Here is a 13,412-nt window from a genome sequence, read left to right on the forward strand (position 1 = left end):
TTTCCCATGGGTGTCCTTTTCTACTTTACTTTTGAACGTTATAGAGAATTTACAGCCTGTCTTTTTTTTTTTTTTTTTTTTTTCTGCATTGGGTCCTCCTTGCTGCGCGCAGGCTCTCTCTAGTTGTGGCGAGCGGGGGCTACTCTTTGTTGAGGTGCTTGGGCCTCTCGTTGCAGTGGCTTCTCTTGTTGCAGAGCATGGGCTCTAGGAGCGCGGGCTTCAGTAATTGTGGCACGCGGACTCAGTAGTTGTGGCTCAAGGGCTCTAGAGTGCAGGCTCAGTAGTTGTAGCGCACGGGCTTAGTTGCTCCGCGGCATGTGGGATCTTCCCAGACCAGGGCTCGAACCCGTGTCCCCTGCATTGGCAGGCGGATTCTTAACCACTGTGTCACCAGGGATGCCTCAGCCTGTTTGTCTTAAAGTCTTTCTCCAAATCAACTGAATTTTCCTTAATTAAAATTTTATAATTGAATATAATGAAACATTTTTAGGACACTTAAAAGAGGATTGGATTTTAGAACATGAGGCAAACCGACCTTGATAATAGCCTACGATTTTTTGGCATTTATTCTGTGCCAGGCATTGTGATGAGCATGTATGCATTATGTTTTTAACTCTCACAAGGCCCTTGTGAGACAGGGACAATTATTCCCATTTTTCAGATAAGGAAACAGAGGCTGGGAGATGTGAACTGACTTCCTTACGAGGCTCCAACAAGTGGCCAGACTGGGATTTAAATGCAAACGTCACAAAGCCTACTGCACTGCCTTCTGGTTAGTAACAGGCATGATATGTTCCATAGCCATGCGGCTCCAAAACGTGGAGGGGAGACCTCAACACTGACACTGGTGGCCAGAGGGGCTCCTCAGAAGCAAAGGTGGACCCTCTCAGATGCCACAGGCACCTTAAGGTGCTGGAGTTTGGCTGGGAGGCTGGATCTGGACCCATGAACTCATCTCTGACAACAGGTTGATGGAGAATAGGTTGATATCTGCCTGAATTAAAGCCATTCCAGGGGCTTCCCTAGTGGCACAGTGGTTAAGAATCCACCTGCCAATGCAGGGGACACGGGTTCGAGCCCTGGTCCAGGAAGATCCCATATGCTGTGGAGCAATAAGCCCGTGCACTACAACTACTGAGCCTGTGCTCTAGAGCCCGCGTGCCACAACTACTGAGCCCGTGCGCCTAGAGCCCGTGCTCCACAACAAGAGAAGCCACTGCAATGCGAAGCCTGCATACCACAACGAAGAGTAGCCCCAACACAGCCATAAGTAGATAAATAAATAAATTTATTTTTTTTAAAAAAAGCCATTCTAGGGGAATTCCCTGGTGGTCCAGTGGTTAAGACTCCGCATTTCCACTGCAGAGGGTGCCGGTTTGATCCCTGGTCTGGGAAGTAGGATCCCACATGCCACGTGGTGCTGTGAAAAAAAAAAAATTTTTAAAAGAAAAATCACTCAAAAAGAAAAAAAAGCCATTCCAATAATATGCCCAAGAAACTTAACATCCCATTGTAAAGCAATTATACTCCAATAGATGTTAAAAAAAAAAGGAATAGGAATATTGTAAAACAATTATACTCCAATAAAGATGATTAAAAAAAAAAGGAATAGGAAATAAATAAATAAAATAATATGCCCACATATCTGGCAAAAAGGGGGAGGGGCACTCCTCCCACATCACCCCACAGAGAGCACTGCCCAGCCTGAGAGGAGGGAGGATCTCTGTCACTTTATTAAAGTTTTTGATTTCTGGTGGTGTCCTTGCTAGCTGAGGGTGGAGAGGTGTGTGATGGTTCCAGAACCCTTTGGAGGCTTCAGGGGTGATGTTGCTCATGACCAGGAATCGCCCCAAAACCAAACTGTTGAATGAGTTGTGAAAGAGGAGCTTTGGTGCATGTTCTAGAGGAACAGAGTGGGGAGAGGGCACGAGAGGCCAAGAGCAGCACCAGAGTTGGGATCATCCTCCAGATGTCAAGTTGCTAGGCAGAGCTCCCTAGAAAAGAATAAGAGTCTTTTGACTTTAGATTCAAGGTTCATGTCTTTTTATCTTTCCATCCTTCACCTATCCATCCAACCCCTATCCCCCATCCACCGATTTATCCATCCACCATTCCCCACCTATCCATCTATCCATCCGCCCACCATTCTCTTTCCATCCATCCACAAATCTACCTATCATTCCCTATTCATAACAGACACTCAATAAACATTTGCTGAGACTTCCCTGGTGGTGCACTGGTTGAGAAACCGCCTACCAATGCAGGGGACACGGGTTAGATGCCTGGTCCGGGAAGATCCCACATGCCGCGGAGCAACTAAGCTTGTGCTCTAGAGCCTGCGAGCCGCAACTACTGAGTCCGTGTGCCACAACTACTGAAGCCCGCGCGCCTAGAGCCCGTGCTCCACAACAAGAGAAGCCACTGAAATGAGAAGTCCGCACACCACAACGAAGAGTAGCCCCCGCTCGCCGCAAGTAGAGAAAGCCCCTGTGCAGCAACGAAGACCCAACACAGCCAAAAATAAATAAATAAATTTTAAAAAGTCATTAAAAAAAATAAAATAAACATTGCTGTCAGTTCCTTCTCTACCATCTTCATGAACCCCTCTCTCCTCCTCTGCCAACCCCTGACTTGGAGAGGTTCTCCAAGGCTCCATCCTCAGCGCCCCTCGTCTTTCTCACTCTGCACAACCCTCCATCCCCCCACCCCACCGCCCACCAGGGCAACTGCACACCCTTCAACTGCCAACTTCCTCCTAGATCAGATCTCTATCACCAGCCCAGACCTTGCCACTGAGTTCTGAAGCCATATTCCCAACTGTCTACAGAGCATTTCCACCTGGAGTTCCCAGGGGCCCCTCACACATAATCTGTCCAAAGGCGGGAGCGTGCCTGCCACGCCCCAGGAAGAATGAGGAGGCTGGCATAACTGGAAGCAGGGACTGGAACTAGTGGTATCGGAGGGTCTCTGGACAGAAGGGTCCTGGCGTGGGGTTCACCGTGTTTGGATATCTGAGTCCCTTGGTCTTGTGTCTGTCTTTCTTTGACAGGCACAGGATTCATGTGGTAGGCAGCGACAAACAAGGCCTCGTCAGTGAGTTCTGCGCTGATCTGTGTCAGGAGTTCCTCAGAATGGGAAACCTTCTGGAAAAGGGAAAGTCAGAGGGGCTCAGCCTGGGAGTTCCTACATGGGAGTCCTGGGTCTGGAGGCTCCCAGGCTGGGGGCTCTGGGTCTAAGGAGTCTGGTATTGGACGGCTGGGTCTTGCAATTTGGCCTGGAAGGTCCTGGAAGTGGAGGGCAGCCTTTGGGGACCTCAGGGGCGTAGTGCTGGGGGCTCTGGGCTCAGGGTTGAGGCTAGAGTTCCAGGCTGGTGGTCTCAGTGCCCTAAGCCTAGGAGCTCTTCACTTCACCCCCACCCCAAGAACTCCTCTCCAATGCTCACCGGACCTCCACCCAAGCAGGCTGCAGAGTCTGTGGCTTGGGACTGCCCGCTGCCCTTTTCCTCCACATTCCTGGTAGCAGTGGATGCCATCCCCCTGGGGACAGCGGAAGCTCAGGTTAGGCTGAGAAACGAGCCCACTTCTCCCAAACCCAACACACCACCATTCCCCGCGGCCTTGAAGAACTGTGTCAGTTCTCTCTCTGAAAAAAAGAAAAAAAAAAAGAAAAGAAATCGTTGCCTTAAGTCTTCCTGGGGGAGGGAGGAGGTGGGACTCCCACAACACCCGCCTCCCGCCCCCCTCACTTCGCCCAGCGGGGCCTCTCTTCCCTTCTTCTCACCCAAGACCTTTCCCAAGACAAGGCAGACCACTTGCCGCCCCCGACCTGGCAGATGGGTCGAAATCTTGGGCTACTCGGCAGGAGGGGAGACGGGGAGGTCTATAAGGAGCCCTTTTATGGGCCGGGGGACGGGGGACTTGGGAGCTGGGGAGGAAGGTTGGAAAGAGGGGAACCGGGAGCGGCGCCGCTACCCGTTGCTATAAAAACCTTGGCGTCTGCGGAGGTTCAGCAGCACCGTAGGGAGAGTAGGGATTCTAGAACCAAAGCTGGGAGGGCATTTTCCCAGCTTGTCGCATTCGCTCCTCCGGCCTCTCCTCCACCCCCTTTAGGTCCCTCCTTGGGGGCAGTGACCCCCGCGCCAGTGGCCTTGAGAAACTTGGGAAGATCAAGGTGGAGCCTGGCACCTAACCCTCCCACCACTAGGGGCACGCGAGAAGCAACCCCACCCGAGGCCGCCCTCCAACCTCTCTGGCTATCATCTTTTTGCCTGGAGCCTGTGAGAGCAAATGGGGCCAGAGAGAGGGGGCGGGGAAGAAAAGGTGTGGGCTGTGCCAAATAACCTGGCCTCTCGGGGGTGCAAAGAATCGGGAGGGCGGGATCTTTTTTCCTTATCTTTGTCTTCAGGAGTCATATCCTCCGCAGAAAGGAAAGTAGAGACATTTACCTAGGCCTCCTTCTCTTTTGACCTCTCCTTTTAAGTTCCTTCCTTTGCTCAGCGTTGATGGTTCTTTGCCCCCTCTCCTCCCTCTTTACTTTGGTACGAACCGATGGAAAGGGGAGGAGGGAAGAAAAGGAAAAGGAAGAGGGCAGGTCTTAAAGGGGACGCAGCCATTTCTTAAGCCTCTTCTTCCTTTCTCCAATTTTGCAAGGACGAACCCTGAAGAGTAGGTTCCGGAAGCTAACCACAGCTGGAGGAGCAGGGGCCGCAGCTGGAGGCAGGAGAGCCGGCGGGGCAGGCGGAGGCCAGCGTCTGCTCAGGGGAAGGGCTGGGTGTGCGCGCCCTCTGTGACCCACGCACAGCTGTGTCGGCCCATGCTACGGCAGGCAAAGAGCTTTAACATCTGGGACCTGGCAGGGGCAGCGGGGACCTGCGCGCAGTGGGCGCGGCCGATGAGCCGGGCTGGAGGGTGAGCCTTCCGCCGGAGCTGGGAGAGAGCTGGCACCTCCAGATAAGGCCCAGGGCGGCCAGGGGACCTCCGCGATGCCAGGCGAAAATATCTTCCTGTTTGTGCCTAACCTCATCGGTGAGTGCTACCCGCGGCTCCGGGCCGAACGGGAGGGCTAGGGACCTTGGGCAGGCTCCCTGATCCTGCCCTGTCTCCCCCTGCCGTCTCAATCCCAAGGTTATGCCCGGATTGTCTTCGCCATCATTTCTTTCTACTTCATGCCCTGCTGCCCTCTCACGGCCTCCTCCTTCTACCTGCTCAGCGGACTTCTGGACGCTTTCGATGGACACGCTGCTCGAGCCCTTAATCAAGGTGACAGACACCTTTTCTCAGCCAGCCTTGAGACCCAACAACCCTCTGCCCCCTTTTCCTGCTTCCTTAGGACCTCGGGGTAGGCGGGTACTCGGGAATTAGAGGGCTCTGTCATTCCCATCTCTGTAGAAAGCAGAACAGAATGGCCTGATTTTGTAGCAGAAGGGATTTAAGCTCGCTGTGGAGCAGAACTCATTGATAGCGAGGGGTGTGGGATACCAAGACCCAGCATGGCAGTGCAAGTGCTGGAGGCCTCTCTGAATAAAAATCCATTCAACAGGTGTTTTGGGGGCATCTGCTGTATGCCAGGCACAAGCCATAAGGATTCCAGAAAGCATGTTTAGAGGGAGGATGGAGAGGGAAGGGAGATGGTTTCTGGAGAGATGATTAATTTTTTTAATCTGTTCTTCAGACCCACCTCTAAGACTTCCCATGCTAGCTTTCTCACTCCCTTCTACACTGTTTTCTCTACACTGCCATGCTTCCTTGTTTTATGATACGGTGACCCTTGCCTTTTGACCTTCATACTCCAACGATAGCAGTCTGCTTTCCTCCCCAGGCAGTGGATTGTGGGCCTTTTCTCTCTTAGACTCTGCATTAGAGTGATACACTAAATATGGCCTCTGTCACAGATGCATTGCCCCCTTACAGCCCCCATCCACCTAATAGTTGCCATTTTTCAGGAACCCGATTTGGGGCCATGCTGGACATGCTGACAGACCGGTGCTCCACGATGTGTCTGCTGGTCAACCTGGCCCTGCTGTACCCTCGCGCCACCCTTCTTTTCCAGCTCAGCATGAGCTTGGATGTTGCCAGCCACTGGCTGCACCTCCACAGGTCAGTGATTCTGGAGTTGTTGACCGGTTGAAGAAGACACTACAGTGGGGAGGGGTGAGACCATATGGGAGGTGTCTTCAGGCTTCTTGGGACGTCTCCTTTTTAGCTCTGCTTTGTTGAAGGACCCTGGGCAAATCTTCTCTGAATTAGCGTCAGTCCTGTTTTACGGTTGGATTAAGTAATCCCTAAAACCCTTCTGAGGATTCCAAAGAGTTAACATCCCTTGGGAAGGGGCATGAGGCTTTTGAATCCTGATTCTTCCCCCAGCTACCCAGCTAGGTAGTGTGACTTCGGGCAAGACAGTTGTCCTCAGCTGTGCCCCAGTCCCTCCTCTGTTCAACAGAGGCAATCCCAGTACCTACTTTGTGTGGGTTGAAATGTGGATTAGGTGGGCATTCGTAGTAATGAAAGCTCATGGATTCCGCCTACTTTCTCCCCAAGTTCTGTGGTCCGAGGCAGTGAAAGTCACAAGATGATCGACCTGTCTGGAAATCCAGTGCTTCGCATCTACTACACCTCCAGAGTGAGCATTTGCTGCCCCTCCCTATTCACTTAGCTTATGGGCAAGTCCTGGGCTGAGCCCTGGGCCCGGGGTGGGATTGGTGGGAAGGGCTCCTGGGCTGAGCCCTGTGAATTGCTGGAGAAAACAAGTGGGCCTGAGGCCTAGGTGCGCCCAGGGAGGAGGAACTGAGTGGCTTGAGGGGAGAGGGAGGGAGGAAGAAGCCAGGGAGGTGTGCAGAACCAGCTCTCAAAAGACCTTGGGCTGTGAGAAGGAGTGTAGTCTTTACACTGGAGGCTCGAGGGTGGAACACCTCCAGGTAAGGCCCAGGGCTTCAAGGGGGCAGCCCGGTAAAAATATCTTCCTGTTGGTTCATAACCTTGTGGTGAGTGCTGCCCACAGCTCCGTGCGGAAGGGGAGGGTGAAGGGCCTTGGGCAGGTTCCCTGATCTGCCCTGTTCCCCCTATGCCCACCCACATCCTACCTGTACCGCCCTGCACCCCTCTTTCTCCAGTACAGTTCCTGGCCCCCCGGCCCTTAGTTGGGGGATCGGGGGCACTCCCCTACCCTCTTGCTTAAGCAGCCTTTTTGCTGTCTGTGCAGCCCGCTCTGTTTACCCTGTGTGCTGGAAATGAGCTCTTCTACTGCCTCCTCTACCTGTTCAATTTCTCCGAGGGACCTTTAGGTAGGAGACGAGGGGCTGGGCAGGAGGGTGGGAGGGGGTCGGGCCTGCCCGGGGAGTCAAAGGCCCCTCCCTCACCCGCATCCTGTTTTCTCTGTATCGCCCCTGCTCCCTTCCCACAGTTGGCTCTGTAGGTCTTTTCCGAATGGGCCTCTGGATCACAGCCCCTATTGCCTTGCTCAAGTCCCTCATCAGCGTCATCCACCTGATCACAGCCGCCCGCAACATGGCTGCCCTGGACGCAGCAGATCGTGCCAAGAAGAAGTGATCCTGGAACCTCCAGCCCCTGGCTACCCACCTGCCCTGGGAGTCTCACTGTGCCACGCGGCACCCCTGTCCCTCCTAGGAGGTCCCAGGCACATGTCTTCCCAATGTGTTGTCCAGCCTGCTGGGGAGGGGGACCAGCGTCTTTGGTGATGTCATGTTCTCCGTAATCCTGGGGACCAGTCCCACCCCTGTGATCTCCAGGGACCTGGACTTCAAATCAGGAAGGATGCTCAGGAGGCCCCACCCACACGGGCAGTGCTCCCGGGGCCCGAAGAGAGCTGTGTGAGGATCGGGCATAGTCACACCTGCTGGCTCAGCCCTGGGATCTGGCTTGGCTGAGACCTTAGGGATTTGAGTGAGGGAGGTGGGGCAGGGGCCAGGTTTCCCAAAAGGCAGGGGTTCAGACCTCTGCCCCTGGCTAGATAGAGGAAGCCTGTGGGTTCCATGGCCCAGAGAGAAGGTGCTGTCGAGATCCCCATTGCAATCTCTGTCCTGGCTCCGAAAGCCTTGATTATAAAGACGGGAGCATCGCTGTTCTGGACTTGGTTTCCTTTGAGATAGTCTTGGACCGGGGCCTGGGTCGAGGGGAGCTTGGGGGAAAATGAGGATCCATCTGGATACTTTTGCCACAGTAGTTTACTGGCTGGCTCCTTCCTGTCATTCCTCAGTGACCTCAGAGAGATCCCCTCCCTGCCACCCAAGCGCGTTCCATGTCCTCCGCCCACCTGCTTTATTTTCTTTACGACACCGTCACTGGCTGTCTACCTTTACTTGTGTACCTGATATTTTCTACCCTCACTAAAATGTAAACTCCACGAGGGCACAGACTCTTCTTGTTCTTTCTCCATCCCTACAAAGAAGATTAACCTTGACCTGACATATCGTAGCGGCTTAAATACTCACAAATAGATCGGTTGGTTTCTCAGAATGTGGTCCTTAGACCACCTGTGGGATATTTCTTGAAAATTCAGCTTCTTGGACCCTGTGCCAGACTTTCAGAGTTGGAAATTCTAGGGATGGCCCCAGAAGTCTGAAGTTTTAATAAACTCCAGCTGATTGATTCTTCTTCCCAGTTACACTGAGAATCACTGTTCCCTCTTAAACACTTTTTTGGGTACTTATCATAGGAGACACTGTTCCAGGCGTCTGTCCCTGACAGCTATCCCTGCTATCTGAGCAGAAAGCTGTCTGGCATCAGCTTTCTTTTTAAGACTGCATTGAGCCTACCATATGCCAGACCCTGTGCTGGGGCTTCTTTGCAGATATTACTTATTTTATCCTTGTAATAGTTTAGCCAAGAGGGCCTCATGTCTGAGAGGGCTGAAGTTTATCTGATGTGTATTGAGGGACTTCCCTGGCAGTGCATTGGTTAGGGCTCCACGCTTGCGCTGCAGGGGGCACAGGTTTGATCCCTGGTCAGGGAGCTAAAATCCCACAAGCCGTGTGCCACTGCCAAAGAAAAAAAAAGATGTGTATTGAGCCTCAACTGCTCTAGGCCCAGGGGATTCAGTGGAAAGGAGGCCACAGGATAGCCAGGAAGGAGATGATGCAGTTAGGGAGGTGCTTGTTGGGGGATAGGGTTAGAATGTGCTGTAGTGCTTTGGGTGTCTTAAGTAGAAAACTGGTAATAGGAATTGGGGCGGGAAGGGTTAATGCAGAGGAGAGGATTGGTTCTCAGCTGAGGGAGCTGGGAGGCCAGAGAGCGCCCTGAGCAGTTGCCAAATGGGAGCGGATTGATTTGCTGGAACGCGGAGCACTGGGGGTTGGTGGCTGGAGAGCTGAAGAGAGGTGGGGTGGAAGCCTGCAGCAGTCCGAGGAACCCAGGATGGCTTTTGGATTGCACCCTGAGGGCCACATGGAGGCGCTGAAGGAATCTCAAAATAATAGGTAAGTTATTCACATGTAAAAATAGTAAATTGCACACATTACAGAAGGATGACAAGTCTGCCACTTTAAGCTCCCAGTTCTCCCCAGAGGCAACCACTGCTACTCACTGATTCTGTGTCTAAATTAATTCTTCACGTCTACACGTATTCTGTATTTTAAAATTCATTTTTTATATTTGCTGGTCCGCTAATGAAACCCAGCAGGACCCTGTGGGGCTCCCAGGTACAAATCCTTTCGTGTCTCCTGTTTCTTGTTTGTAGGAAATAGGCTTCATTCAGCCTCCGTGACCTTGCCTGAGTTCCAAAGGGCAGGTTCAAACAGTTGCTAATCAGAAGGGGAAACAAGGGAGGAGATGTCAAGAGACAATAGTGCAGCCTTGGCGTAACAATATCTTTTTTTTTTAAATTTATTTATTTTACTGCACGTGGGCTTTTTCTCTAGTTGCAGCGAGCCGGGGGTGGGGGGGGGGAGGGGGTGTGTGCTACTCTTCGTTGCAGTGCGCGGGTTTCTCATTGCAGTGGCTTCTCTTGTTGCAGAGCACAGGCTCTAGGTGTGCGGGCTTAGTAGTTGTGGCTTGTGGGCTCTAGAGCGCAAACTCAGTAGTTGTGGCATACGGGCTTAGTTGCTCCACGGCATGTGGGATCTTCCGGGACCAGGGCTCAAACCTGTGTCCCCTGCATTGCCAGGCAGATTCTTAAGCACTGCGCCACCAGGGAAGTCCCAAGATAGATTATTTTTAACTCATGTTAAGGCCTAATCAGGAACTCCTGACTGGGAGCTCCTGAAGCAGAGATTCAGGGACTCAGGCTCCTCCCGACTTACGGTTCTGTGATTTTCAACACACAGCTTCCAAGAGCACCCTGCTTGCCTTCATCTCTTGCAGGCAGAGGTGCACCTGGAGGACTGCACGAGGCTGGTTTATGGGAAGGCAGGGAATTGGCACGTGCTACTGCCACTCCCGTTGCATTGGCTGCAACTCAAGTCACGTGGCCACATCTACATGCAGGGGAGGTTGGGAAAGAGATTAGTTGTGGGACTAGGAGGAAGAGCAGATAGATTTGGTAGGCAGTGTCTCACCATATAGAGTGTGGTTTTGCTGTTTAAAGACAAACATTTCTTGCACAAGGCGTACTTCAACAAATCAATTTATTTGGTATTCAACCAAAGAAAAGCCATTTGCTCCAGTGCTGGAGGAAAACAGGCTGTGTTGATCTTCAGCACAGGTCACACCATTCTGTATTTAATGGGCAATTTAAGGGAACTTCAAGGATAAATTTGGTACCAAGGGACTGACTGAGAATTGGGCTCCGGTGTGAGCTGGAACTCCACTATATTTCCAGCAAGGCCTGTTTTCCAACCACAGAGGTATGTCTTGTCTCCCCCACTATACAATAAGTGCTGGGGAGACAGTGAAAACCTGTCTTCATGCAAAAAGCTTCTATTACCTTATTGGATTTCACAACTTTATGAGGTACATGTAGTCAGGATAGGCTAGATTATGCTGTGGTAACACCCCCCCTCTGCTCCCCCACCAAATCTCACTTCATACAGCAAACATTTCTCCCTCCTGCTGCATGTCTATTGCAGGTCAACTGTGGCTCTGCTTGGACATTTTTCTCTGGGACCCAGGCCAATATTTGAATATTGCTGGTTAACATGGACAAGGAAAAAGGATGGTGATGTCAGTCCATCTTAGATTTCATTGGCCTGAATAGGTCATATATGTGGCCAAGCCCAATGACCATTGGAGATCTATGTGGAGACATCAAGTCATCAATTGGAAATGAGCTTAGAGCTCAGGGGTGAGATCAGGGGTGGAGAAATGGATTTTTGAATATAAAGCCATGAGACTGGCCAAGAATGTAGCTGAGTAAGAGAACAAGGCTCTGGGAATTCCCCGGCAGTCCAGTGGTTAGGACTCCGCGCTTTCACTGCTGAGGGCCTGAGTTCAATCCTTGGTCAAGGAGCTAAGACCTCACAAGCCGCCCGGCATGGCCGGAAAAAAACAAGGCTCAGAGTGATTCATATTTAGCGGCTGAGCAGAGAAAGTAGAGCTGGCCAAGGAGACTGAGACACAGCCAGGGAGGTGGATAGAAAAGTGCAGCAGGCTAGGTCAGGGGAGCCTGGGGTGGAAGAGGGGTGGCCAACTGTGCTGAATGGTGGGAGAGGCTGAACGAGAGGACCTAACTGCTGGGTTTAGCAACAAGGACATCACTGGTGATGCCGAACAGAGCCATTTCCATGAAGCAAGGGGTGGAGACAAGCTAATTGGAGTGGTCTGAGGAGATAATGAGAGGTGAGGCAGGGAAACTGAGGACTTCGGCTGTGAGGGAGGACATGTGGCAGCTGGAGGGAATGTAGGGCTGAGAGAGGTGGTTCTCCACGAGAGGGAGCAGAGCATGTTCATATACCGGCAACACCGATCCAGGAGACAGGGAGAAGCAGACGGTGCAGGAGAGAAAGGAGGTGGGGACGGAGGAGTGGACCCTGAGGACCTGAGGAAAAGGGGGCGAGCTGGGGTCAGCGGGACACGTCCTCAGTGGGAAGAGGAGGGAGGACAGAGTCCAGATGGGGTCGTTTGTTACATGGGATGCTGGAAAGGGCCTTCCTGCCCCATGTGCTTCTATTTTCTCAAAGAGGTGAGAGAAAGTGGGCAGGGGTGTGGGAGGTGGAGAGGAGAGGGGGTGTGAACAGCTGTTCTGAAGGGGATCTCACGCAAGCTAGACAAGCAGAGTCAGAAGCCGTTAGGTCTCTCAAGATTCGTTGCCGTGAGTTTCAAATGAGATCAGTCAGTAGGTGGGGTGTTCTTCCTCCAGGAACACGCAGCTGGTCAGGGAGGGTGGAGGGGGCAGTAGCTGGTTCAAGTCGGGATGGGGCTTTTTCCACTGAGCATCGTGGGGTGGGGAAGAGGCGAGGAGTGAGGGAAGTTTTTTTTTAATTGAAGTATAGTCGATTCATTTTAATTTTTTTAGCTCTCATTACTTATGATCACTCCTCATACATAATCTTAGGCAATCAGTCATGGGATATAATTTTTTAAACCTTTACCCTATTGCCCACCTACATCTAATCCAGCTTCCGCTCTGGCCACCGCAGGGTGAGCGAAAGGAGATTGCCATCCAAAGACATCTGGTTTGGAATACAGGGGGACAATCAAACATCCTCAGTGGGATGTCAGCGGGGATCTGCCACCACTCAAAACTCAGCCCTTATGTGGTCTTGAAATTATTCCTGGCTGCTCCGTGTAGGGGCAGATCTAGGCACAACTGTGTAGTCCGTGAAGTCTGGTTTCTGCACTTCTTCCGTGGCCCCCAGAGCTGCGCTGCTCTTCCCTGCAGCTGAGTCCTCCCCTGTGGCTTGTGCTTCACGGGCAGCTCTGAATCAATATGATGTTAATTTCTGCTGTACAGCAAAGCGATTCAGTTATACATATATATGCATTCTTTAAAAATTCTTCTCCATTATGGTTTATCATAGGATATTGAATATAGTTCTCTGTGCTATACAGCTGGACCTTGTTAATACATCCTGTATATAAAAGCTTACATCTGCTACCCCCAACCTCACACACCATCCCTCCCCAACCCCCTCCCCCTTGGCAACCACAAGTCTGTTCTGTGTCCATGAGTCTGTTTCTATTTCATAGGTTCATTTGTGTCCTATTTTAGATTCCACATATAAGTGATATCGTATGGTATTTGTCTTTCTCTTTCTGACTTCACTTATGATAATCTCTAGTTGCATCCATGTTGCTGCAAATGGCATTTCACTCTTTTTTATAGCCGAGTAGTATTCCATTGTATATATGGACCACACCTTTTTATCCAATCATCTGTCAATGGACATTCAGGTTGCTTCCATGTCTTGGCTATTGTGCATAGCGCTGCTAGGGACATAGGGGTGCATGTAGCTTTTTGAATTATAGTTTTGTCTGGATATATGCCCAGGAGTGGGATTGCTGGACCATAGGTTAATTCTGTTT

General features: G+C 51.6%; 1 protein-coding gene and 1 long non-coding RNA gene across 5 annotated transcripts; one reads left to right on the forward strand and one right to left on the reverse strand.

Moving 5' to 3' along the window:
* Positions 1 to 1,425: 1,425 nt before the first annotated feature.
* Positions 1,426 to 4,564, reverse strand: LOC117200910 (uncharacterized). Of its 3 annotated transcripts, none has more exons than XR_007471949.1 (3): positions 4,445 to 4,564; positions 3,443 to 3,642; positions 1,426 to 3,143 (listed from the first exon to the last, which is right to left on the reverse strand). It is a non-coding gene; the product is annotated as an uncharacterized LOC117200910 (long non-coding RNA). The 3 variants fall into 3 exon arrangements; XR_004482710.2 differs by lacking the exon at positions 4,445 to 4,564 and adding an exon at positions 4,245 to 4,287; XR_007471948.1 differs by lacking the exon at positions 4,445 to 4,564 and adding an exon at positions 3,988 to 4,236.
* Positions 4,565 to 4,616: 52 nt separating this feature from the next.
* Positions 4,617 to 8,370, forward strand: CDIPT (CDP-diacylglycerol--inositol 3-phosphatidyltransferase). 2 transcript variants are annotated; one of them, XM_004268671.4, is made up of 6 exons: positions 4,617 to 5,024; positions 5,124 to 5,258; positions 5,942 to 6,095; positions 6,537 to 6,618; positions 7,198 to 7,279; positions 7,399 to 8,370. In XM_004268671.4, exons 1-6 carry the CDS (start codon positions 4,982 to 4,984, stop codon positions 7,542 to 7,544), a joined length of 642 nt encoding a protein of 213 aa, XP_004268719.1. In that variant the 5' UTR covers positions 4,617 to 4,981; the 3' UTR covers positions 7,545 to 8,370. The 2 variants fall into 2 exon arrangements, with proteins under 2 accessions (XP_004268719.1, XP_033282040.1); XM_033426149.2 differs by lacking the exon at positions 4,617 to 5,024 and having other exon boundaries at positions 5,123 to 5,258; positions 5,928 to 6,095.
* The last annotated feature ends 5,042 nt before the right edge of the window (positions 8,371 to 13,412 follow it).

This window comes from Orcinus orca, chromosome 16 (genome assembly GCF_937001465.1).
Source record: "Orcinus orca chromosome 16, mOrcOrc1.1, whole genome shotgun sequence".
In the NCBI taxonomy this organism is placed as follows: domain Eukaryota; kingdom Metazoa; phylum Chordata; class Mammalia; order Artiodactyla; family Delphinidae; genus Orcinus; species Orcinus orca.